Raw genomic sequence first — 27,855 nt, 5'->3', positions numbered from 1 at the left:
CCGATGGCGCCACTAGTGTACCAAACAATTCACCATCTAGCGTCAAAAATAGAAACTACCTGGATACCAATGTGGATCTTCAAGGATCTAAGGTATATCAATAAAAAAAAAAGAGGGAGAAACCCACTCTAGCCTGTCGAGAATGAGGGTAAATTGTAAGGCAATTTAGTTGGTGGCAAAGATGGTAATGACCCGTAAAATTTAATTAATGCAAGATACAACACAAAATCGATTGTATCAATTTATTAAAAACCAAATGAGACGGTTAAAATATCATATTATATCGCAGATGTAACGCCGATGAAAGTGTAAAGGATGGGTGAATGCTAGCTTTCATGTAGGTTGCGTTTATTTAACTTCAGGGACTAGCGGAAGCAATGTGCTCTATACAACAGAAACGTATGTAATTATGTATACATTGGTTCGCATTGCACAGTGTGAACGACAACGATGCACCATGATCTGACAGTGTGTCACGGTTAGGTTTACTTGTGATCGGTCATCGTGATTAAAATGCGACCTAACTTAAACAAAAAAAAAGAAGAGAAAAGCACAAGAAACTTAATAGGAAAACAAATCTCGATCGATACGCGGTGAAAAATACTGCAAACGAAAGATAAATATTGCAGTTTATTGATTTCGATAGCGTGTACAAACAAAAAAAGAAAAAACAAAAAAAAACGGACGACAAGAAAACGGAAATCTATATCGCGAATGTCCCTTTGATTTCCTCGATGCAAATATGCATTTTACTTTGTCGCGCTGAGTGCGTTATAATTATTTTAAGTTTTCTTCGAGTGTTCACAAGGTCGCGCACGCAAGATCATGGGGCACGTTTCAAGCCTCCTTGTATCGAAGCGACGAGAAACTGCGAAAGATTGCGCAAATGTACAATGTGCGTTAGACGCTTTTCAAAGAGAAAGGACTAACGACTCTTCGTGTTTTAAATGTCCGCCGACATTTACATATAGGCACATGACTTAGGGTAAGAGGCGAAGTGTAGTATAGTAAAATGCGATTCTCGGACTCGATCAGGAGTTACGCACTCCTGCGTGTACGCGACAACGAATCGGACAGGTTCTCTCCGCTTCGCGTAGTCGCGAACAGTTGTTATCAATGTGATCGATGCAACGACCAGGATCTCGATACAATTACATTCCATGAAACTATAGGAAAATTAACATCCGTTCGATTAGGGTTCAACGTATCCGAGCTCTTCTGTCGCGCGTTCAGCTTGCCGTCTGACATATTCGCGTAGAATACAACTCGGCTTTCTCAACATTTTTTCCCCCTCTTTCTTTCTTCGTGTAATTCGCTTTAGCAAAATGCGGATATATTTTTTTTTGTTACGGATACATGCACAACTCTCGCTCGCATCGCGGAGGGTTTTTGTGCAGTCGATATGCAAGTCAGAGAAACGAATAAGAAAGGTTTTATTTATACAGCGTGCCTCGTAATTCGTGGTATCGTCGAATACAATTTTCCTGAACGAGACCACGTTGGAATAGAAAGCACGTCCAAATATCTGACGCGAACAAAACATTTCCTTTGCGGTTATACCGCGAATTACAGCATAGCCTGTATAACTCCACGCGTGATAAAACAAAGATACAGCATGTAAAAACGACGATATACGTATATATGTATATATACACGTCACTCGGCAAGCTGGACTTTCTATCTACTTATAACTTAAATTTTTCATATTGCTTATAGTAAAATATAATAATAATAATAATAATAATAATAATAATAATAATAATAATAATAATTAATAATAATAATAGCTAAAAATTAATGATAATGATAGCTCCTATAATAGTAGCGCTTTTCGTGTTATAACCCTTTGCAAATAGTAAATGTGTCTGTGATTCAAGCAAATTCTCAAAACGGTATGTATGTATGTATATATATATATGTATATATACCTTAAATCTTCGTACCTCCGTTGCTTCTTTCATCTCTGTATGACCTTCCGGTTTATTTACAACAACGTACGAGTATTACTATCTCTTTTTCTCCACTAGTTGCTTCGCGTTTCGCGTAGTTGGTACTTTCCTCGTGTGCTATATCCGTCGACGTCCGCGAATAAACTCTAAGCCATCGACTGTTCTCTGTTCAAACGATTGAAAGTTTGAGATGAGACACGATCGCTCGTGTTTGGCTACTTTTCTAAAATATCATACCCATCTAACAATTTTTTCTCTTCTTCGCGATGTGAAAACACCATGGTCACGAAAATCAAATTACATGCTACATATAGAAAAGAGAAGTCAATCTCTTTAAAACCGTTCCCCGAAACGGCCATCGATAGGAGTCGATATACGTAAACGATATATCGTTTGTTTACCCAAGATTATCACCAACGATCGAAACATTTTTTTTACCGACTACAATGATCCTTGCTTGGTCTACGGCTAGATCATTATCACGCGTTCGATTACTTCGCTCTCACGCGCTTTAGCAGATCTCCACTGCTAATCACAGAAACGGATAACAACCCTACGAACAGCGAAAGAAAATTCTTTCGAAAGAAGCACCGAAGTTACAGGGACGACGACGAGTCGTCGACAACGATTAGTCGAGCTGTCCGTGGATTCGTAGCCGAGAGAATGAAATTGACGATAAAATGGCAGTGCTTCTTGTGTCTCGGTATGTAAACGATCCGCGTTCGTGTGCCTGTGTGTACGTGTTTTACGTGTTAAATGAACGTGTTGCGTCAGAATACGAAGATTACTCAACCTTTTTCGCGTTCGTAAAAATGACGATGGTTTTGGCGATACGTAGGTACTATATATATACCTATATTTCATGATTGCAAACATTCACGGATCATCGGTATCGAACACGTGCTCTACTCTCTTACTCTCTCTCTCATTCTCATGATACACCTAACGCGGGCAAAAGGAATGTACATTCTGTACCACGGTAACACAGTCGTGACACGACGAAGGTAGTAAGTAGAACGCGTAATACGAATGCTGCTAGTTAAAACAATCGGGCGCGTCTTTTGATCTCGTTGCGACGCCACTGCGGTAGTCTATAGAACTCTGCGCGGGTAAACTGTAGAACTGCCTCGAATTCCGCGTCCGAAAGGTGTCGCTGAAAATTAAACGATACACACCGTTAAATAGGTACGATCTAGAGATCCTTACTTCACGTGTATCGAAATATCCAGGTACACGGGTAATTAATGGATCCGTGTATTTTTAATACACGGGTACGCATACATCGAATTATACGGGTACAATATCCAATTATTTTTAGATACAAACTTTTATGTAAAATGCTATTATTCTAAAATAATGAAATACCCGTGTTCTTAATCCCTTAATACACGATACACGTGTTCCGTGTACCCGTGTATTTTAATACCCGTTCAAAACCGTGATCTCTAGTACTATGTCAGGCTATAACAATCAACGTATGCTAATATTTCTCGGTCGAAAGGAACTCCGGTCGGCCACTCGATTCTAGTGGTTGTCAATTTCGTGGGTATCAATTAGTCTCGTAATTACTCACTTCAAGGTTGCAACGATCCACGTCAGCGGGCAGCCTATAGTTAGTGATGACAAGTAAGTGGTAAGGATAGAGTTTCGGTGGTTCGGATGGCGCAGTACCCATGTCCGGCAACGATCTCCTCACGTGATGGCCTCCGTGACCTCCGACCACCGAACCGAGGCCACCTGTATACGTGGTGGACGATGGAAGCATTCCACCATCATTCTGAAGCACGAGTCAAACATTAGTTATCGCGATACGGTTGTCTTGCCGTGTAACGAGCGTTAACAGCAGTGCACTTAATTAAATAAAGTGTCTCGCACGGCAGAAGACAATCCGATTCTCGAATCTTCTACGTTCCAAGTTCTTGCGAACAGGATTCCCCGAGCCTTTCTTCGAGCGTTAACGGCGCCGAATGGCGCCAATTTTTCAGCAATTCGTAGCTCGTATCGTAACGAAATTAAAAATATTTTCTTTGACTCGGGGAGATTGACCGTGCAATAACTTTCCCTTTGCTTGGCGACGATTTTGTCGTCGTTTTACAAGCTCCATTTTGCAGCAAAGAAAGAAGGAGAAGAAAGAGAATCAGCGAAACGCCATGTTCGTTAATGACGTGGTGTTATGCGAACAGGTTGAACCGTCGTTGGTGTCTCGTTCGCGTCTATTCGGTAAGGGCGGACACGAAACAGAACTACAGCTAGACTGAAACGAATAATGGGAACTGGCTTGCTACAATTAATTCTTCGGATCCGGCAATCGTTAACCGTTCGAGCAATATTCTGTGAAAGTTATTCTAACCGTTTGTATTATCACCTCGGATCGCTTTTGAATTGGATAGAAGAGAGAAGCGAAAAGCACAACCACGACACGCGTCACGTATGCAACATGCGCATTCATTTCAGTTTAGACATGGTTCCGTTTTTTTTTTGCTTTTTTTTTTTAAAAACTTCTTATGCACGGTTATGCAACAGATGCAATTCCAATGTATAACAGAAAGATCGTTACGTAGTCAATTCACGAAAACACCGCGGTACGCGTCAATTCCGGCACGTTATTCGAAAGAAAGTTACTCGGAAAGCTCGCGAACGTTGATAACAATCGCAAGCGTCTCGATCGTATGTCTCGATGTAAGCGCGATAATTTCAAAAGCAACGCCGATCGAATCGTTCCGCTTTCTCGTAATATAAAAATCAAACACGTAAACTTCAAATGTCAAGGCAAGAGAGAGAAAAATAAAACAACAACAACAACAATGTAAAATGCAAAAATATAAAGGAATCACAGCAAATGTACAGCAGGCATGCGCAAATAAATATACAACGCTGTATGTACAAAAAAGTATTTTACATTGCGATAGCGAGAGAAACTGCAACGTAATTATGATACAACTCGTGTACTTCGTGAATCGGTTCCGTGATTTGCACGTTATTGGCACGTTACTCGATCTATGCGCTCGGCTCGCGCGAACATCTAAATCGTCTATCTATGAGTTAACTATACGTAGAGTTAACGCGGTCGAAGCGCGGTTAATATAAATCAGATGCAAAACAAGCTACAAACCATGCTAATTCGCCGGGAGTAGTATGGGGCTGTGGTACATACCAATGCCCGTCGATCCACATCCGTGATGCTGCCTGTCGATACTAAAATTGGGGAAAAAAATGGGAAAGAAAAAACCATGTCAAACCATGTTGCACAAACCGTTTCGTTATGTTAAATACAATCTTTCCATCGACCAATCATGTTCCCACTCCAGAGAACGAAATCGTCGTCGATTCGAGAGATCCGTTCGATGAAACTTTAACCGTCGCGAACCTGAGACAAGGAACATAATTGATTCGATCGAATCACTATAAGCGAATGTCCGATGATCGTTATCGTACATATGACCTGAATTCGCTAATAAGCTACGCGATACGTGGCAGCTGTCAACGATCAAACATCTTCAAGCACGTGTCCTAAAGTCACGTTATCGCTCGGGCATCGCTAGAAATCATCCGGCACGGTTAATAATCGTAACAGTCCGAACGGTTTCTTATGGAAATCTGTAATCTAAACTTGTACCGCGCGTCGAATCACCCGAGGCAGGCGTTAATGAAACGTGACAGTGTGTGAGCGAGTATGTGTCCGAGTTTGTGTGTACGTGTCTGTCGCTTGTCAGAGCGAGGATGCATTAGTAAATCATGCTCGGGTATTAAGCCTAGTAATCGTAGTAATATAATCGAGAAAGAAAAAAAAAAAATAAATAAATAAATAAAGGTTGTTGCGTGCTCGCGGAATGGTTTGAAAAGGATCGCTTTCGGGATCGCTCTTCGTTCCGCGAGCACTCTACTCGAAAAAGAAAGTAAGCATGTACAAGTTGAAGTTCGAGAGTACTGCGAGAAAAAATAGAGTGGCAAGATAACGTGATCAGTTTCCTTTCCATTTGTTACTCACTATCTGATTTGCCAGATGAGAAATCAATGCTGTGCGTCTTGTCTCCCATCCCACTGAACGAATAATCACCCTAGACGACAAAAAAGCGTAGTCTTAGAGTCGATGGAAAATCCTTGTTATCCACGTAATGTATTACTAATAGTAATAATAGTAATAATAATAACAATAATAATAATAATAATAATAGTAATAATAATAATAAGTCTCTAGAGCATTAAATTCAGCAACAGGTGCAAGAGATTGGTCGTCGATTGTGACGCGATTGTGCAAGACTTACAGGGAGAGCAGATACAGAACCGCCGGTCGAGGAGAAGGTGTGACTTCGCGGTGCCAGACCGTACCCTGGCTTCGGGATGTGCCGAAGGGAGCTCACAACTGGTTTCAAATAGTCAATCGACAGTATTACTCATTAGTTTCAACGGGAAAGTGGAATCGTTCATTCCCATACGAATGCCCAACGTTCGCCAACAAAACATTACGTTTCGTACAACTCTGTATGCGTGGAGTGGTTTCGACTCGCTCATATATAATAAACGAAACATCGAGGGACTTTACCCAGACCCTTTCTGCCGACGTTACCATCGCCGCGTATCTTGTAAAGACGTTTCTATCCTCTTCTCGTTATCGTGCTCGTCGTCGTATATTTCAGAGACGCCGGAAGAATGTTGCCCGATTTAGTATCAACCTTAGCGTTTGCAAACTTACGAAAAGTAACGAACAATTCGATATCTAACGTTCGATAAATATCAAAGGCAATACTCTGGAAGCACTAGCAGCAGCTCGTGGCACGGACTGTGAACGAGTCGAAGAAAAGGTTGTCGAAGACAAACAAAAAAATAAAGATGTATAATATAAATATGTCGCGACGATAGATCCCCGGAGATTCTACCTATTCTCCTCGTGAATTCTGTCGATAAGAATTTGAAACGTTCGTTTCGTAGGCACCGCTAAATGGGTTTTCGGAAACAGGTTACCGACAAAATTTACGACGAGACCAGGTACAGTTAACGCAATCGTTTTTCGCATCCCCGCGGCAAGAAAGTGAAACATACCCAACGTTCAGAGTGCACAAGCTTTTCGTATCTCGTAAACAGAGAGTGTGCAAGGGTAACGCGCGTGTATACGAAAAGAAATACATATGTTTATGTACGAAGAAGCCAGCACCTGTGTGTAAGTATAATAAACGTTTTTTTTTTTCATAAGCTAGAGATTAAAAAAAAAAAGAAAAAGAAGCATGCCCTCCGGTGAAGACAAGTCAACGACGAATCGTCGTCCGCGATCGTAATTTTTTCTCGATCGTTTTCGCGAATGCTACACGTGGAAAAGACTTTTGATCCGCGCTGACGAAAGACGAATTTCAGGAAATTCGAAATTCACTTTTGGCCTCGATCGCTAAGTTATCGTTTGACTTGAGATCAACGGTAGGTGAATTGGAAAGTTCTCGGACTCACCGAATTATAGTGCCTAGCGGCGTTCGGAAGAGTGAAGGCGCGTTGAGTACCAAGGGGTGGATAGTTTCTGGGAGCCGGGGAGCGTGCCGATGATCTCCCAACTGCCGCCCACGCAAACACAACACAAACACAAAAACACAAATAGAGACACGATGATACAGGTAGCGGTGTCAACTAACGTACCGGTACGATAGATAGCGGTATTTTAATCATCGATTTAAATGAGCCAACATTGGAAGATATACGCCGACGTGCGTCGCTCGTCAGCCTACCGCGTAAATGTTTCCGAGGAAGCGAGACAAAAGTATGCAGTGTCGAAGAAACGTAAATGTCATGCGGCGAAAAGAAATATATACATATATACTGTACGCGTACAGGCTGTATAGAAAGTATCTGTACGAAATAACGAGAATTGATTTTCGACATCGCAACGGATCTCCAACCTGTACAAAATCAATATATCGTAAATATTCTACATATAGCGTATATTCGGTTTACGATTATCTTCCAACATTGTAAGTATGAAACATTCAAAAGATATGAGATAATGATGTACGCTTTTTCTTTTCTTTCGAGCAATGTATGTTCGTGTATGATGGACAGTTGCGAAGAGTGAAACCAAGGTACCATGCGAGAGGAGCAACGTGACGTCTAGATTGTCTAGGGTAATCAACGAATAATGACGAATGGAGATGGTCGTGACTAAGAATAAGTGAAAAGAACTGGGATTTTGCATCGATTACGCTACTTCGAAGGATGATATTCGTCGCATACTGTTTCGTAGTCTGATGAGATAGTCGAGAGACGTAAGAAGAGGCAAGCACATCGAAGGTTTATGCCGACCGCATGCAAAAGCGATACATACATCACCTGGTTTACGTTAATGGGCGGCCACCAGAGTGTGTGGTATTTGGTGCTTTGCCACTTAAAACTTAAACCTCCTGCTCGAGTCACGCGCTTGTTATCGTTCGTTAATCGAGCACGGACCCCTTTCCCCACTGCGTGATTCGCATTCGTACGTTCCAACGGTCCCCGTTCCACGATAGCACAAACTTTTTAGTGGTAAAAGTGGAACGTTTCTCGCTCCCCACCCCGCTATCACTTCGGAATCTAACGTCCGATGTTACTTTAAACGGTAGAGTGGTATGTTAGTGTCATGTGCGAACGTGTGGACATGTATGAGATGATTTATCACTTATGTTAATGAGACGATCATGATAATAATGACAACTAACGATTCCGAAAGGGGGGATATAAAGCTTACCGTTGTAGCTGGGCCCGCTGGATCTATAGCTCAAACCGTCGTCGTCTTCCCAGGGTCTGGCGTGATCTATATTTCTCGACGGTGCTGCGGAGAAAAGTTAACGTTTGCGACCTATGATTCGACGCGTGCGATATGTATGTATAGTAAAATACAGCAAACTGAGAATATTCAGCGTGACTTACATGCGCCCACCGGGCTTTCGTATCGCAGTCTGTAAGTCGGTTCTCTGGCAGCGGACGGTGTTCTCGACGCGTTTCTAGGATCCACGTTCGCAGCTTTGTGTCTCAAGTTTTCTCGATCCTTTTCACGGTCATGCAAGAACACCTTCGCTATTCCAGTGTCGATTTTGCTTAGCTCGTCTTGCTCTTTTTTCAATTTTTCCTCCACTTCTTTTATGTAAGTTTTGTTGTCGACTTCGTCTTCGTCGTCCGATGCGGGTACCCCCTGAATCGCAAACGGAACGCATCATCGAACAGAAATCGTGCGCGAATATTTGGTAAAGTAGAAAAGTGGCGGTCATCGATGACGATACCTTGTACGTGTCGGACCATCGTCTACGTCTCTCGGGATCCGTGTAAGGATAGGGAGGGGCAGGGAAATCGTCTCTTTCGATCGGTGGTTTGGATCCAGGAGGTGGCTTCATGGCATCGGGATAATGCGCCAGCTCTATTGGCTCCTCGTTATCTACTTGACTGGCTGGCGACTTCGGTCTGGGTTCGCTGAGAGCATCGACCAGAGCTCGCATTCCGGATCGACTGCTGCGTCCGCCGCTGCTTCTTATCGAACGAGACGCTAAAATAAAACGACGATACAATTTAGGAACGTGGCTCGTTTCGTTCGTAAATCATTCGATCGAGATTTTACTGGTCCGAGCGAAACGAGTACTCGATGCGTACTCGCTTCCGACCAAGAGAAAACGTGAAGACTCACAGCTAGGTCTATGAAAGTGCGGACTAGTCGGAGGTTTGTCGTAAGGTTGTATCGGACGTCTCAGGTATCCTTGGCTGGGCGTTTCGGTCAAGTACGAGTAAGTGTAAATCCTAGACACATCCTCGGATGCACCGCGTCCATATTCTCTCAATATCAGTCCCGGACTGCCAGTTCGTGCGGGGTAATACTGAGGCAATTAACGCATATTATCGCGGCTAAACTCGTGTTGGTTTATTCGGTGAATCGTAAGCGTCTGTCGTATCGCTAACTTTAGCTATGTACCGAGCAAAAAAAAAAAAAAAGATAAAAACTCAATGGCGCATGACACTCCTTCAAGAAATTGCACTGTTTCAACGATAGATACTTTACATATAGCGAAACTGTATACGATATCCTATGATAACCAATGCTCGCGATAACGAACAAAAGGTCGAGTACTCCTCGAGAGAGTGTCCGTGTTAGGAGATACGTGGCATACCTTGCGACTGAGGCTGCTGTAAGGGCTGCAGAGTGATCCGTTCAGGCTTGGCGTGCGTGACCGCAATGAAAACTATACACAATGACCGTGCGAAAAAAAAAGTAAACAACGATTAAGAAAACAATAATAAAAATAAAAAATGATTAAATCAAATATATGGTAAAATGTTGAGATACGTGTAGCGTACACGTATATATATGTGTGTGTGTGTGTGTGCGTGTAAATATGTATAATAAAATATCGAAATCCGAACATCAAAGCGTGCGGAAGAGATACAACGATACGTTAAGGAACGATGCATAATCGAAAGCCATGTACCGCCGAAGAGAATGAAAAATTAAGCTATACACAAAGCTGGTACGAGTAAAAAAAAAAAAGTAAAGATATCTTAGGCTCTAAAGTGTTCTATTCTAAATTGGTTTCAACAACTGGGCATCAACGCAACGTTAACCGAGCAGCAACATGTTTTTACACGAACGTGTTGTACCACAAAAATTCAGGATAAGCACGATGCAAGCCGAAACGTCGTATTTCTGTCTCGATTTCTCGAGGCTACGACCGAACCGTTCGAACGAAACACTCGATTCTCGTTGGTATTTTACAATCGAACGGCAAACTCGATTCGGTGTGCACACGAGTACAATATTTCCGTCCTTCGACGGCAAACAATGCAACTAAACGGAAAATGCATAGCGACGTGCACGTATTCTAATACTTGGGAACGATATCGAATGTCTGCATGATCGTGAAAATAGAGTAGCAATTAAACACGCTTTATCGAATATGAAAACAATCAACGATTAACACGGATAGAAATGATCGATAAAAATAGTTGAACGTTTGCGCGAGATTCGCTGGAAAAGTGGCATTTATGCAGCGATACTGCAACGATATCGAGTTATCGTACCGAGTAACGATAAAACGATGGAACAAATGTAACGCGCGCCATCTGTACACACTACATAACTATGCAACAACAAATATACACGGCGAGTGTTATAGTACAATATTTTACAAGATCAATATACAATTCGCCAGTTCCGAATGAAATTTATGTTTACGATAAACGTAGCGATCACAAGTAAAAACTGAACGACAAACGAGTCCTATTTGGCTGCTTCGCATTGCTCGTAGCGGTGTTGTCACCTCGATCGAGATCAACTTTCGGTGATCGCGATTCGCGAAGAAACATTTCCGTTCGAGATTTCTACCATCTTACCTGCATTTCCGAAGCGCTGCTGGAAATCCGCTCCGATTCTCGATGCTGCGGAGTGTGAGCTTCGCCGTGACCATTCACGATACCGTTCGGGCCACTGGGCCCTGGACCGCAACGGGGATGCCATATCGCAGCGCCTTGCAAGTACATTTCTTCGCCATCCCCGAAAGGATCACCGCACTTGGTGCATCGCGCACAAGTCGGGTGAAAATGATGATTATCGCCAGCTTGCAGTACTTTACCGCTGATGTAACGATTGCAGTAAGCGCACTTGACGCCGAACTGCTTCTGATAATCCTTCTCGCAGTAAGGCACTCCGTCTCTAATATAATTCAAAAATTCATTCGATTTCCGTTATCCGATACAGATTGCACGATCTAATATCTATTATCTATTATTTTTCTATTAAGGTATACGTAAAGGTAGACGTAAGGTATCCATATTGAAACTGTTTGCAGTTGTTGTAACAGTACCATCTAATTTATAACGGGTGTTATTAGAACTAGAAACAAAAACTTGTGCATACATCGACGTCGCGTAACTCAAATCGTCACTGGTCAAGGTGACATGCGTGACGTACGAAAGAAAGAAAGACGTGCATTCTCGCGATTAATCATAAAACGTTGTCGAGAAAAATGTTTACCAACGATATACATACTTGGTAAGCGTTTCTAACAACGTTTTTTTTTTTTTTTTTTTTTTTTTTGTAAAATCAAAGTGTCATTCGCGTCGATTCTTGGCAATTGAAAAACCGCGTTTCATGTCTGACCTTTTTTTCTCGTTATCAGCGAAAGGTACAAGGCATGCGGTGTCTCGATTAAGAAAAAGACGAGACGATTTTCTCACTCACTTTCCCATGTATTCGCCGTGAAGAACGCTGTCGCAGCTGTGGCACTTGAAGCACCAAACGTGCCATTGCCGATCGAGAGCTACCAAAGCTTGACCTTCTCGTAATTGGTTTCCGCAACCGGCGCAAGCACCGGGGTCGGAGAGCCCGTCTCCGGCTTCTCTGGTGATAGCGGTATAACCAACCGGCGTCGAGGCCTGTCGAACCGGGATACCGACGCATCGATGACATAGAGCTTGACCTATAGACAATGCACGTTTAGTTGAGATTGGATAGATCCGGTCGACGATCCGACCGATGACGCACGCTGCTTTACTATTGTCTTTTATTCCGATTACAGCGTATTTTCTCCGCTGATTCATCGTTTGTACGCGAGCGTGCAGCTTCGCGATTGTTTACTCGCTCGATTTGCGCGTCTCCGCGTATAAATAGCTAATTCCAGTCATCGATGGCACTGTTATCGGTTTTCATCGTAACTGAAAGAGTCGTTCTACGTCGATCGGCGCGCTCGACATCTTTAAAAGGTCGCGTCACTTTGGAGACGTGAAGTAGTTGTAATTCTTCGGGAATTAATTTCGGTGGAACAACGGGTTCCCAAAGGCTCGAATGATTCTTTGAAAAGTGTTTCGCACAGCGCAGTTGTATTCCTGGAGCTATTTCTCTAAAAATATACGACTCTATCGGTATCCCACCAGGAGGATCGATAAAACGGCCGAGGTTGCAAAGATGCGCGTAAATATTTGCACGAGAACAACGTAACGAGTCGAACGGAGGCAGTTTAAATCGCGGTAAGGTCGTTTCGAGTATCTAGTGCAAACGTATGATCAAGCATTAATCGAGTAATCGTTACAAGGCCACACGTGTCTCGCCTCGTTAGACCAGAACCAGCAGCGATGCACCTAAACGGTAATTCGCGTTAACGGATTAACCGATACGCCTATTACGCAGATCGCGTCAAAAGACAACGAATAGGACGTATTTAGTTTTCACCTCTTTACGAAACATGTGTTATCGTAAATGAGGATGTAGCATTCTGAAAACGAACGATTTCAAGGGGTGTTTACCTTGCACAAGGGACACCTTCGTTCCCTGGCCCAACAGCGGTTGTCTGCATCTCTGACAGTGAAAACAATTCGGATGGAACGCGTGTTTCTCGCCCGCGGTGACTACATCACCTTCCACGTACTCTCCACAGCCAGCGCACTTCGTGCCCCAACGTTCCCTGTAGTCCTGAAGAATTACAAAAAAATGACACACACACACACACATACACACGATCGTTTCGACCAATTCTCCAGACACAACTCTCGGAGGATGAGTTGTAAAATAACGCATTCCGAGCGCATTCGCAGCCACCGTTTTCACTCGAGCTTTCGTTTTCTGTCGAACGAGTATAAAATCCGTGACAGTGAAAAGCGTGCACGTTATCGTTCGTACGTTTCGCGACAAACTCAACGAAGGGCAGTGCGTTATGCGCGCCAAATAATCACAACCATCTCTCTATTTCTATTTTTAATAGTCTCGCTGGTTTTTTTATTTACACGTTACGGTACCTTGGTGCAGTAGTAAGAGCCCTCGCGAGCGAAAAAGCCGCCCTGCGCTAAACTCGAGTTGCACTGAGCACACTTGAAACACCCTATGTGGAAATACTTGTCCTGTACTCGTAGCACCTCCCCGCTGCACTTCTTCTTACAGGACTGACAGAACGTTTTACCTGCAACATACAATAATCGCGCGTGTCAAGCCGTTGTGGACGATCGGTATGACAAACCCTAGAACGGAAAGGTTTAGTCTTTTAATGGAAAGATCGAGTAATTATTACTTCTTTTCACGATACCCAATTTTTTACCATTTCTTTTTTCATTAGTATATAGAGTATCAAGAAATAAGGTACCAACATGTATTTCAAATCTATTCTTATTTTTAACCGTGTTGGTAATTTTAATAAAATTAATAAATTTTATTCCTTGCATTACATTTTGTTACTTCTTTACATTTCATTAAAGACTCGTATTTAAAATCTATTCTTACTTTTAACCAAGTCTTCAATCAAATGTAAAGAAGTAACGTAAGGTAATGCAAGGAATAAAATTTATTCAATCTTTCCATTCCAGGGTTAAAACGAGCATCGATAAAGTCTTCCGATGACAATGACCGTCTCCTCTCGCTTTATTTCTCGTGCAGAACTCATGTCTCGTTCCAAGAACCCCACGGCTAATTCCGCGAAACGATTAATGATCTATTTCCAGTCGATCGACGGCTGTGACGCGTACTTTAATCGCGATTGCGAAGGGTAACGCGTGATATTCCCCGTGAGCGGTTATTAAGGTCAAATACCGCGCTACGAAGTTAATTTATCCTGAATCTTCGTTCGAACAGCGGCGCTTTTGCTCGTTTCGAAACCTTTCCTGCGCCAAGTCTAATGTCATTGTTACCGAGTCCCCGTAAAAAGACGTTCTTTCCGCGGAAGAACCAGTCCTTTGCTCGTCGAAGGTAAAAGTTCCGCGCCGAGCGAGTGCTTTCTCCGCGCGATCGCTTCGAAAGGCTTTGCTATTCCATTTCCAGAAGAATGCCAGAAGTACGGTTCAGACTCACCCGAGCGAAATACTGCCATTCTGCTAGCCAGGCTAATTAATGGCAAATAGAGTAGAGAACAGCTCGCGTGTCTTTTTCCAGGAAGCGAGAACCTTTTAATTCCATCGATATTTTCCGTGAAAAAAAGCGGCCGAACCGCATCGTTGCTAAACAACAAATTCGACTAATTGGCCCGCGAGAAACGTTGTCATCGGATAAGGAACTGCTGGATGATTCTAGTATTCGCCAATGCCAGCACGAAAATTACAACGAATCCGTGTTCGTTCCGTTCGAAATTTTAAGAGGGGCTAAAATCGCGATTTCTCTTCTGCAATCGCGCCTTTCTAGTTGCTCGACGATGCAGTTTATCGAGAAGGTATTTCTTTTTTCCTGGATAAAAGTAAAAAACGATTTCGAACAAAATTCACGGTTCGAATCGATCTGTTGTATCCTTCCCACGCGATGAGTAATCGATTCCGCGAGTCCAGCGGGACACACGATAGTCGTGTTCACGACGGACGATACTCGGTCAATCAATGGCGTTCGATTTAATCGACAATCCGCGCACGTATCGGCCGAATATGGTGCGTTACACGCGTAATCCGGTCGTCGTGAAGCTTCTAAAGCTCGACTCGAAGAAATCTGCTTAGCGTACCGGTTGTCGTATAGGAGTACGCGCGAGCGGAAAAAGGCGAGAAAAGAAAAAGACTCCTCGGACACTTGTCAGAGCGCGCTAACACGTGTCACAACCGAGTCGTGTATCGAATCCGGGTGAAGGTCTTTTGTTCTAGTCGCAGTGGAAACAGGTGAACCGCGGGTGTATTCGAGTCGAAGAGCGATGAATTTTCGAGACACCGCGTTGTCATCGAGAGAACGAAAAAGTCCCAAGGATAATATATTGTTCGCTGTCAGCGGGTAGGGTGGTAACCGGTGCTGAAAAAGCGACGCGAGCTCGCGATAATTTTGCCGGACGATCAAATCGTTGTCGTGATTCGCCACGATTAAATTGTTGGCTACGCGAAGCAGCCGTTGCGTTTTTTACCGTAATTTCCAGTCACCCGCTTTCCACCGGAGTTAACGGGCCTTTCGGTGAGTCGCACGGCCCGCTTTTCAATTATCTTCGTCATCGCAAAAACTCCTGTAATAATTGTTATTATTGCGCCCGCAGCACTCGTGTTAACGCGGATCGCAGACAACCGGATACAAGTTTAACGCCAAACATAGAACAAATCGAACCATCGCGCATCGACGTGACGTCGCGACGATGAAATACGGAGCAACCGATTCGAAATGGCGCGAGGCTATACCGCGCGAAATCGTAAATCGCGCGACGATGCATCTGGACGAGTCTCCACATGTAGATAGCTTTAACAGCTGCGAGGAGAATCGAAGCACGTTTGGTAGTTTGGTTACGCAAACGTAGTTAGTAGTTATATTCGAGACTCTCGCGTACGTTGACTCAACGGTGTGCATCCTTTCAATTCTACGCGGCGTGACAAATGTGATCGTTCGTTTTTTCATGCACCATATAGCCGATGAAAATATGAAGGAAACTGCGAGCAACTGTCGCACGACTCGTCCGAGAAATCGGCTGACTCACGCCAGAACTTTTTCTTCAATATTCTCAGTTTCCTTGGGGTAAGATAGACATTCCTTTCACGCCTCGAGAAAGACTACGAACTTTCGCGATCAACGCCAGCACGATCCGTACGTTTCGTTAGACCCGGCCTTTGATGGTACAACAAAAACAGAACTTCGTTATCGATAACTACATCCGAAATTTCAATTTATCCGATTCCTACAAAGTTACGCGCGAGGTTTAATCGGCGCGCAAATGGCGTACAAATCTAAGACGTAGAGCTCCGACTCGATGATTCAGCGCTGCGTCAGAAGGGCACCAGATAAAACGTCTGTTTCGTTAAATTATCGGTTGTTTGAACGAGAGGTATCTCCATTTTTCTCTATTAGCTATCTAGGTGTCTAAAATTACTGCGGTCTATCTGCGACGTACAATAGCGTTAAAGCACCGGGTTATTCGATTGCTCCTTTGAGAGATAATTCGTTATTAGGATAGACCGTAACTGGTTTTCAAAGTTATCTTCGACGTTCTAAATTGCCTGTTACACAAACAATTTGATGTGTTGCAAAAAAAAAAAAAAATATATATAAATAAAAAATGTTCCAAGATATGGAAGATACGATTAGGGTAATCCATATTTTCGTCGCCGATGACTAATTTGGTTCCTGGCCGGAAGAAAAACACGCCAACCGACGAAACGGTTGGCCCGCTGCGACATTCGAGTTGATGTCATCAACGAAACGAAAATACAGGATGATTGAAAAATAGCGTCCAACTACCAGAGTATTCGTTCGAGTCGACTTGATATCTATCGTAAGCGGAAGTTTCTCGATTTTGAGAGATCGCTTTTTTTACCACCTTAATAACGAGTTTGTTGTCGATCGAGAGACGTGACTTTTTTTTCGGAATGTCGACGACGAGTCCGGTTTTCCGGAAATATAAATCAAGCTTTCTCGACTCGTCGCATTAGCCTCGTTTAACCGTCATAACTCCGTACTCAATTGGCGGATCGTGGAGGAGTACGCACACGAGGATAGCGATCAACGTCGAATCGCGACGGAAACGAAACTCGAGATTTATCCGAACGGACAGCGTTCGCGATAGACGTTTGTTTACAAAAATTCCATGGCTCTCGCGAAACTTTCGCGCCGTGGCGATTTTAAAAATAGCCGGTGACATCATTCGAACGAGCGGATCGTATATTTTGACGTCATCGCGCGCTGTCACGTGAGTTAAAAGCGGTCTGCATTCGGCTAACTGATCTCTCTTCTTTCGCTAATTTCAATTACTTAGGAAAAATCGAATACCATTTCCGACCATATGTCCCCGTGATAACTTCGAGCAGGGAATTTAATGAGATACTCTGATGCGAGGCGTGTTCCGTTTAAATCGAGTAGTCTGTCGTTCACGAAGAGACACTCCCTCGTCTGCGCGTCACTCCTGCTTCGATTCGTGGTAGCTTTCGATCGACTGCCAGTGCGTCGTTAAAAGGTGGTTCGAAGTAAGTCTCGGAGAACCGTACAAGCATGGACCTAGATCGAGCCGACGAACATTTGCGTGCAAATAGTCATAAAAAAAAAAAAAAATAAGGCGCAAGGATTGAAAGATTAAAGGAAAAATCTAAGTCGAGAATCATCAAAAAGATGCGTTGAATGCTCGAGAAGTACCGACACCGTTTTGCAATCGCGCGCTATTTCTACACGCGGTAGCACAATAATCTCGGTGGAATTCCCGACTTGGAATTCGAAGTGGTAATCGCGCTACAAACCGGTAAGAGTCGACGTGGGAGGTGCTCGGAATTTCTAATGAACGATGATAAGACAGCTAGACAATCCGACAGCGTGCAACACCTACGGAACCACTTACGGTAGAAATTTGTATTTGCTCGTTGTCGCGGGAACGACCAGCCAAGCAAACAAGATTTATAATTTCGCGAGACACCGTGCACGAGATCGTGCGTTCACCGAAAATCTCGTAAATTCGAGGACTGTGACATCGTTACAGGAAAAAGAAAGTTGCATCTCTACGTATCACCCACGCGCAGTTTGTCCTACATCTACCGTATCCCGGGCACAGAGTACTTTAATATGATTCGCAAGCCGCTCTAAATGGGATGTCGCGAAACGGTGTTTCCAGGTTACCTGAAAATCTTTCCTACCAAGTCTACCAAGATACCTTTGAATGATTTTCATAACTATCATTTATCATCGAAAGTCATCGCTAAATTTACGTAATCTGTTCGCGAGAAATTATTGGTTTGTCCGAAAAAGTCCATGCCGATTTTTGGTAGGTGGTGCAGATCTGAATATGTCGAAATGGCTGAAAACAAATAACATATATATCCCTTAAACATCCCTTAAAAGGTGGAAAGGTTGTGGAACAAAATGGTACCTACGTAATTCAATAAATATATATATATATTACAATTCAATTGTGCCTTTGAAGTTTTCTTAAAAATTGCCACGAACTTTCTGGTCAACCTAATAGTACGAATACTCGTTAATCTTCAAAATAAGTAAAGAAACGTTGATCGTTGATTTATCAAGAATTCCGTATGCTGTCGATTTTTCCAAATCAAGTCGGCTTCAACCGCGTTTCAGTGTCGTTACAAGCTTGCCGTAACGACAATTCATCATCGAATAGCTTCGTTCCACATACGTTCCTCACCGCCTCGGTATGTTAATATGATTCGTAAGTGGTCTAAATAGGATGTCGTAAAGTGGGGTCAAACATGACGACCCCTAAGTGGCCGGGTCTTTCTCTCGATGCACTCTGGGTCACAGAATCGACGAATGATTAAATGCGTCCGATGGCTGTTTGTAATCGCCGCTAATCGTTACGTATGTTCGTATTACACAAGAATTTTAAGCGCAACGAAGTGTCTGATAACCACGATAACGTTAACACGATTACCACCGAAACGATAATCGACTGATAAGTGACCTAAGCGAATTACAACGTGATAATAAATACACTTAACAGCCAGTTGCGGAGCAACTAAGGATTTTTCTCCTACGTGTACGTGCGGAGGAAGGTTGTCAAAAATTGTTGACAGCTCTTTCTTTTCTTATCCACATTTTTATCGGTGCTCGCCTCGATCTCGCGTGATTAATTTTACGCAAGCAACTCGCGAAAGAATCGTCCGTTACGTATGCAACAGGATGTAATGGAGCTTTGGTGTGTAATTAACAGCATTACAATCGCGTTACAACTATTTAATAATGTATCGAGCAACGCAGCCCCGGTAGCCCACGGGAAATGAATGAAGAATTGAATTACAAAGTGGATGGCACACAACGTGTACTTAACTTCCATTAAGGCGTTGCCGATTTGCGATACAATATTGCAATAGCGACGAACGCGCCATTCAGTCTGGTGTAAATGGTTTATTAATTGTTTTTCTTTATATAGAACTCTCGTACTCGAATGGGAACTAAATGGGGCTAAATGTGGTTAGCACGCGGGAAGTATTCATTTGTTACCAGTGACGAATTTCGAGTAAAGAAACGTGTTCGCGACGAAGCAACGGGTATTATAAATAGCAAAATTCATCTATTTCCACGTATAGGACACTTTCCGGACATTTTTACCGAATACAATCGTTAGATAGACATTCGATTGCATTAATGTGACTTTCTTAATAAAATTATTCGCGGCACGCGACGCGTCGTCTATAATCGGCATCGCCGCTATCTAAAATTAATCCGTTGTTTTCTATTTTAAGTTTAACGCGTTGCCGCTTTTACGACAATACAATTTTGCCAGTCGTTATCATCGAGCGATGAATTACGTCACGCGACAATCGGGAGCATTACGCGTGTATTCGCGCTTTGATACCACTACGTTGCTATCGCAGCCGCTAAAACTCGTGTTCCACCTCTATCCGACGTCGAACCGTAACAAATTTCACGACAAACGTGAATTTTTTTATTACCACAGAATAGTAGACAAAATACTATTCGAAGCGAATAAAAGATCTACTCCGGATTTCAAAGCTAAATCAAACTACCGTCAATTCTCCACCCCAAGTTCGAGCCAATCTGTTTATCGTATTGGAACTTGGAAGAAGATCGCCTTGAACGATCGGAGATATCCAACTCATCTTACCCTTCTTCAGTAGTTTCTGCTTGAGTTCCTGATCCTTCTTGACCCCGTTACTTTCACTCGTTATAAAATTCTCGTTCGTCTTCGACTTCATTGTCCCTGTTGGTCGCGACTGTTGCGTAACGTTCCAGTGCCGCAAGGTGGAGTACACCTTTCGCCTTTTTCCTCTCCAAGCGAAGATAAGATTATAAATATCTTGATACGTAGCGATGTTAAGTCCTCGTCGAGATTTCGAAATTTGCGGGAATCGTCGCACAGAAAGAAAGAGGGAAACGTTGATCCACCGGTCGATCGATGAATACAGAGAACGGTCGATTCGTTTTAGAGTTGCGAACGTGTCACGATCATCCGGAACACCACACCCGCGATATCATCGGCACGAGCGCCGATCGCAGACTGGCTGCGCGGCGGTCGATCGCGGCCGGGACAGGGGTGGGGAGGGGAGGGGAGGGGAGGGGAGGAGAGAGATTCGTGCGTCGAGATTCGATTGTCAAGTCGCACGACTCGACTGACGTTTACTTTTCACGGTCGTCGTTGCTGTGATTGCGTGCAAAGATCGTGCACGACAGCTTCGGGCCAGAGGGTTGCGATAGGATTGACCCAGTGCCTGCTTACGATATTCGAGCAATCCGGTAATCCTCTAATTCAACTAAGAGCGGAGGGTCAAGTAAAATTCAAAATTTTGACCGTTTCTTTTTTTTTTTGTTTAGAAAATTAGTTTACCATCTGGAGAATGTGCTCCGTAAAATTCCAACAAAAACTTCGAGGTCTGAGTGTACCTACAGAGTCATTAAAGTGATGCGCTCCGAACGGTACACGAAAGACTATTTTTTAGATCCTGAAACTTTAAACGGATTTTTCTCAAAACGTAAAATTTGAAGAAAAATTCAGAGGCATATTTGAATTTCGATGTATATTTATCGAATTATACACGTACCATTTTGTTCCACAACCATTCCACCTCTTAAGAAATGTACATATATTATTTGTTTTCAGCCATTCCGATATATTCAGACCTGTATGACCTACTAAAAATCGCCATGAACTTTCCAGACAGCCCAATATTTCGAGTATTACTCGACAGAATTGAAAAGTTCGTAATCCAAGACATAATGGACGAAACGCGAACTATTATCAATCGGTACGTAAGTATATTCAGTCGCAAAAATACTTATCTGTGTCATCGCAACGGCTATCAAGGCACTGGGAACAGGTATCGACGTATCAAAAAAGAATGGCTGAAAATATTTACTTAATCTTAAACTTTTCCCACGTAATTCAATTTTCCCACCCAAGTAAGCGGTTGTGAAAATCATTATTAATTTAGCCGAAGAAAAATTGCGAAACCACCTGACGGCGCATACCTTCAGTTTGTCGACACAACGAATGTACATATAGTCGCAGACGACAAACATCCAAACCGTTAGCTCGTTAAGATCAAAGGAATTCCGAAGTAATTCGGAAAAACACGACGAAGCCGTAACTTTCTCGTCGTTTATTAGTCTCGCTGTTGCGTAAGAACAATAACAGGACAGAAATAACTTTTCCCTAATCGAGCGCGTTTCTCAACAATAGGAACGATGCCGGTTTTACTTCGAAATCAATTACGAGACAGTGTTATTATATTACGAGATCTATGCGCACCGAGAAGGAAATTCTAGACTGGTCAGGCCTTATCCTCTTTCAAATAGTACTGGTATGTGTTACAGGAGCGAATGTATGCCATCGAGAAATACCTTGGAATCAAAGAACATTATTTACGCAACGGTATTCGAAAAGTTCGGTTTCGCGTGCTGGACTGCGTTGAACGCGATCGAGACGAAACTCTATCCGTTGTCTTTCGACTTTTTAACATAATCGACACCGTTCTGGAGACGATCGAGTGATCGCAGTCTTGAAGCATTGGTCGCTTTTACTTCGATTCGATCGTCTCTTCACCTTACAGGTGAAGATTACACACTTCGATATCACTTGGCGCTAAAACGAAGTAAAAATATGGTCTTCCAAGAAAGCTAATGCATTTCAGAACGTCACGGTAAACATGATAAGCGACGCTTGAGTAAGTCAAGCGTAATTGTATCTACTGCCAGACAATGCACATGATTTCATCATTTTTTTACAGATTATGTAACCGCAGAGTTACGTTACGTCCACTCGGGAGACTTCCTGGGAGGAGCTCCGTCAATCAGTAACCCGGATATAGTGGACATTTAGATGGAACATCAATTTCGGGAACATTTAAGAGAAAGGACACAATGTTCGAACGGCTATTTTTGATCTTTTAAGAAAAATGCGCGAGAATTTCTCTATGCTTCGTCATGCATGCAACAGCTGCACGAATTATATCCGCAACACGCGATAAAAAGTTCGGAACAAAACTACGATTTACTAAATCCGCGCATAGTGTACGATAACTACACGATACTACAGGAAAAGAATAAACATTTTTTGTAGATACCAACTTCGCTCGAAAGAAAATCAATTTTTGAAAATTCGTGGTATATGCGCGCACGTGCGCGCGCACGTCGTATCGTTTCTATCTGCGAAACGAATTTTCCCAAAAATGAACTCTGGAGACAAAATTTTATTTCACATATTTTTATTCGTTATTTCGTTCATCCCAGTCTCGATTGTACCACGTATCGCGGTGCAATCTACACGTTCAACGAGATTTACAGTTAAGGAGCCTTCTCGTTAGCGCGCATCGTAAAAACTCTTGGTCACGATGATTCCGGTGTATTTCACTGCACAAGATTTTCCCTTCTGCCTACCAGTGCAGCGTGAATCGAACACGAGGGGGTGTTATCGATCTGTAGCGCTTGCAGTTTCACTGAAAGCCGGCAATGGAATCAACGGTACTTCGAGGGCGAGACCCTCGTACTAAATGTATGTCAATATACAAGGGAGAAAGAAGAAAATCAATTCTATTCGTCGATCGTCGTATTATTTAGAACGCGGTTTGAACGCGTTCACGTTCGTTGGAAAATAACGTACAACGGTTTCGCGAAAAGTTACAACGCGATTACGACGCGGTTACAATACGATGGTAGCTTAAAGTACAATTTAAAAATAATCAATTTGTTACAAATAGAAATCACTCGGTGTGAGATTCGACACGGTCGCTGTTAAGGTCGATTCAGACTATACGACACGGACCGTCACGTTCCGGCAACGACACGTACCGGCACCGACACGACGAAACATTCAAACACTAATGGAACTATTCACACTATTCCCGTTGACGAAACGTTCAGGTCGGTGTTTGTTAAGCGTGAATGGTTCCATTAAAACGCGTGTTTCAATGTTTTTGTCGTGGCGGTGCCGGAACGTGTCGTATAGTCTGAATCGACCTTTACGCGAAGTCATAGCACGCGCAAAGTATGTCGCGAAATTCGAGTGTATAAATACCGACCGCAATTTCCTACGATATAGATAACACGGTGATTACACTCGAACGAAGTGAATATCTAAAACCAATGGACGCATATGGCGCTACACTATACTTGGGAAAATACAGGACAGTTCGTTAAGTGTGTCACTGTATTTGCTCTCCTCTTCGCCAGATTGCTATTAATCGTGTTTGACAAAAGACTAGACGCGACCGTTACACGGGGACGGACTGATATCCTGGTTCGCGTATCTCACAGCGCAAAAGAAAATACCGCATAGGATAATCGTAGCAGGATGCATCGCTGGTTCGTTCCAGTGCGTCGCCGTCGCTGCTACTCTCGACGATGCATACGTATTGAAGCGCATACACGACGCATCGTGCAAGGTACGGTGGTTGCGTGGGTAGAACGCATAATTGTGCGAGCAAATTTACGAGCGTGGCGTCCTCGGATACCGTCCTGGAATCGCTAGTGCACGCACAAACGGGCCACGCAACAGATATTTCCACTCTCGTCGATATTTCGCGCAAATCGGGAACGAATCGTTATTTTCTGTTAAAACCAATCGATTCGTACACTTGTGTGCGCGTATGCCGACCGGATACGTCTGGCAATTCGTACAAAGTTTTACACGAATCGTCGAGATAGTCATTCCGTCGAAATAATAATTCCGTCCGCATAAATATAAGGATTTGTTGTAAAGTTTAAAAACGAAAATCGAACTCTACGTACTAACTACACGATAAAACGTACGAGGCGATTATGCAACAGCTACGACAAGTTGAAAAGCTGCAGATGATACGCGATGCGAACGTGCCTGTATTATTTTATCTTCTCGTGTTGAATCAATGAAAACGTACAATACAAATGTATGAGAAAAGAAGAAACGAGAATTTCCATCTGTACTTCGTAAAGGTGGCAGCCCTAGCAGAGGATCGAATTCGACCCAGCGTACCGCTCGAGAATGCAGGTCACTCGCGAATAGCGCGAAAATAAAACGAACAGGAAAAACAGTCAGCGGAGGTATACGTACGTCCGGCTCACCCTAGGAAACGTCAAACCGATGGATCCACCTATTTATAGAGCCCCCGAGCGAGTTTAACGGTTACGATCCTCGCGGAAAACATTCGGCGTGCTCATCACGAGGGAAAAGCCCGTGAAAATTGGACGGAAATCGCAGGATACAGGGGCGTACACCCGCTCCCACACCTCTCTACACACGACACCCATGTATACATACGCGCACACAGACACGCTTTTCTGGCCTTTGGCAACGACAAGTAGTACACGAGCCACACGCGCGCACATCTACCGCGAACGACGAAGCCACGAAGAGACAGAGAAAAGCTAGCCGGCATTCGCCACTTGGTTTCCGCCTTTTACTCACCCATCTCTGCAGTCGTGCACGAGCTACGATAGTTCTAGATCACGGTTCGTCGCTGCCGATGAGTTATACGACCATATTACAACACTGGTCACGAATAGAAACGTCGTGCTCACAGGATTTCACTTAGGAAATCACAGGAAATGCAAGAGACGTTCTCACCATCGAACGCTCAACGTCCGACATTGTAGTGGCGATCGCGAGCGAACTCAACGATGCGCATGCGCGCGAGGATCCAAGCGTTGGTACAACGTTTGTAGCGCCACGGGGAAAAATTCACCAAACTAAAATGTGGAGCACGAACGCGTATATGGATAAATATACAGTACAGGCTTTTTTTAAATTGTTTTAAATTATTTAAAAGAAAGTAAACCAGAGAAAGTGTAGGCGCGGTTCAAAGGGTTTTCGTCCTTTCAAAAAATATAATTTTTGCCCTCCACGTTTTAGTCGGGTGAATTTTTCACACGCGGCGCTACAAATTTTGTACCAACTTTTAATACGTGAGCTGTGGACGCCCTGCATATCTGATCGCTAGGATTTCTTTACGAGGGAAATTTCAAGAGGAACGATTCAGATTTGAAAGTAATTGCCTTGATAAAACATCGTACGATAGATTTGAAAATAATGATACAAAATAAATTTTCGAGGAAACTTTGAGGTGGGAAAGTGAAAACAAATGCCGTCCGTTAGTGCAAGCGTATTCGTCACAGAGAAGGTATACGATGGATCAGAGATGGGCGATTGACCGACATTCGGACATGGCTGCTCATGGAGACCTCTGGTGGTTGCGCTCAAATTAATTGGCCACTTCTGCTGTAGATCAAAGATGGTTTACAAATCGATTAGTTGGGCGCGTAGCCAACCGCGGAGCCAAAATCGCTTGGACGTCTATTGCAGTATACCATTTTATCCGTGATTAGCCATGTACAAATCGAGTTCACCGTCTTTATTCCAGTTAGAGTCCCAAAATTGAAATCGCGTGACAAAAAGTAACGTTATTCGTAGGATCTTTATCTATCATTCTATTCTATACCTCGTCTGTGACTTTATCATCGACGATGTATAGGATAAAATAAATTAAAGTTTTCATCCCAGATTTGAAGAACATTCTCCATTCGAAGATGGTAACTTTGGAAACCGTATTCAACCGAAGCCCGAAACGAAACTGAAACGATTTGAAATTCAGGGATCTCGTCCGATGCTACCCTAACATAAGATTACACGTTGAGAGGTCGTATCTTTTTAAAGTTAAGGTATTTACATCGTAAAAATTACTTATCAATTATATAATACGCCAACATCTACTTCTCGGAATATATGGAGAGCTGACGTATATAGTACGTTACGATAAAAAAGCGCAGTAAAGCGTTGAGTAATAATTAAACGTTAAGTGTTGTCCGAAATAAGTAGCTCGCAAACAGTTTCAATTCTTACCACTGATAGCGCTGGCGTCTTTTTTCCGAGCCGGTTATTCGGTATTACAGGAATCTATTTATTATCGATAGGTCGCTGTGTTGTCGATGCTCGAGCATCGAGTTTACTTCAAATATCTCCCAGATGGCGATCCTATCACCTTAAGATGTTCTTTCGTGGAATGATTCAAATATGATGCATACAATTTCTGAATTACGTAAACCTGGCTCATTCGGGTTCGTTTTTGTGGGCTATCGGATCGCGAACCACTCTAACTTCCTAACTGTAGTTTTCCCTGAAACATTAATCACGAAAGTTTTTACGTTAGATACGTAAATAGAATGTGCCGGCCATGACAGGCTCGCAACAGCGTTATTTCTCGCTTCATTACTCGCTAATTTGTAATTTCTGATGATTGCGTGTCCTCGACCATACGGCGAACCAAGTAGGAAGAAGTTGAACGTCATTCGGGTCTATAATTTAGCGGAGACTCAACGAGACACTCTATTCTTCGTTATGTTTCGATTTCGCATCGATCCGACGTCATACGAAATTTCCACGTTTAACGGTAACCAATTCGGATTGAGTATTTTTTTGTTGTTTTCTCGACTTCATCGAAGGCCTCGAGAAAAGAGTTTGTCGCAGTTTTCCAAGACGTCTCGAAGGATAATAATAAAATTGCTGCTCGTATCTTACAGCGTCTAGAAACATATCGTGGATATCGACGGGTCCATTATACCGAGCTGCTCCGACGAACCGTAAAATTAGGTAGCGTCGTTATCGAAATACTAAACGAGAGTAACGAACACTCGTAGCGGATTGTATCGGGCCCCATGCCAGCGTCTCCGATGGCTCCGATAAAGGCCAGACGTGAATTGCTCCGCTTCGAATAATTGACCAGAACCGGCGTTTATCGACTCGTTTCATTCTGGTATCGTCAAACTGTTAATCGACGTTGATCGAGGAGTTGGTTTCTTCCGTTTGTTTCGTCAGCGTTCGAAACATCGATCGACTAGCCGATGATCGAGTTCGCTACGTACAATGAGCTCGGGTTACCATGTTTCGCGTACGTAGACTCGTTGAACCAGTGGAAACGGTAAGCGGTCATTGGGAGTCCATCGATGTGCGACTGCACGCGAAACCAGCTTTCCGCAGTCTTTACTTGGTCGTTATCATGCGTGGAGAGATCGAAGATGGTGGTAGGATGGAATTAACGTGGGACATACAACCGCGTTTAGTTACGAGGGCTTTAGCCTTCGTCGAAGAGTACCTGAAACGTAGAGTGTATT

The 27,855-nt window shown here is 43.2% G+C and overlaps 1 protein-coding gene across 11 annotated transcripts; it reads right to left on the bottom strand.

The window, feature by feature from the left end:
• Window positions 1-612: 612 nt before the first annotated feature.
• On the bottom strand, window positions 613-25,355 carry LOC128890736 (actin-binding LIM protein 2). 11 transcript variants are annotated; one of them, XM_054149521.1, is made up of 15 exons: window positions 25,157-25,355; window positions 13,677-13,837; window positions 13,188-13,353; window positions 12,127-12,364; window positions 11,280-11,598; window positions 10,061-10,132; window positions 9,583-9,769; window positions 9,185-9,444; window positions 8,835-9,096; window positions 8,653-8,736; window positions 7,389-7,489; window positions 5,938-6,007; window positions 5,062-5,144; window positions 3,523-3,726; window positions 613-3,102 (listed from the first exon to the last, which is right to left on the bottom strand). In XM_054149521.1, the coding sequence occupies exons 1-15, from the start codon at window positions 25,158-25,160 to the stop codon at window positions 2,989-2,991; spliced, it is 2,325 nt and encodes a 774-aa protein (XP_054005496.1). In that variant the 5' UTR covers window positions 25,161-25,355; the 3' UTR covers window positions 613-2,988. The 11 variants fall into 11 exon arrangements, 10 of the variants coding, with proteins under 10 accessions (XP_054005496.1, XP_054005491.1, XP_054005493.1 ...); XM_054149516.1 differs by lacking the exon at window positions 25,157-25,355 and adding an exon at window positions 20,384-20,759; XM_054149518.1 differs by lacking the exon at window positions 25,157-25,355 and adding an exon at window positions 20,384-20,759 and having other exon boundaries at window positions 5,104-5,144.
• Window positions 25,356-27,855: the final 2,500 nt, after the last annotated feature.

This window comes from Hylaeus anthracinus, unplaced genomic scaffold, assembly GCF_026225885.1.
Source record: "Hylaeus anthracinus isolate JK02 unplaced genomic scaffold, UHH_iyHylAnth1.0_haploid 12001, whole genome shotgun sequence".
Taxonomy (NCBI): domain Eukaryota; kingdom Metazoa; phylum Arthropoda; class Insecta; order Hymenoptera; family Colletidae; genus Hylaeus; species Hylaeus anthracinus.
This window is presented reverse-complemented; position numbering and strand designations above follow the sequence as displayed.

Excerpts from the sequence above, each read along its gene's own strand:
- LOC128890736 (XM_054149516.1), bottom strand. The coding sequence starts at position 20,474 with ATGAAGTCGAAGACGAACGAGAATTTTATAACGAGTGAAAGTAACGGG. Across the intron at positions 13,838-20,383 it reads GCAGAAACTACTGAAGAAGG|GTAAAACGTTCTGTCAGTCC; the intron begins GTAAGATGAGTT and ends TGTATGTTGCAG. Across the intron at positions 3,727-5,061 it reads ACTCCCGGCGAATTAGCATG|AATGATGGTGGAATGCTTCC; the intron begins GTTTGTAGCTTG and ends CTCGTGCTTCAG.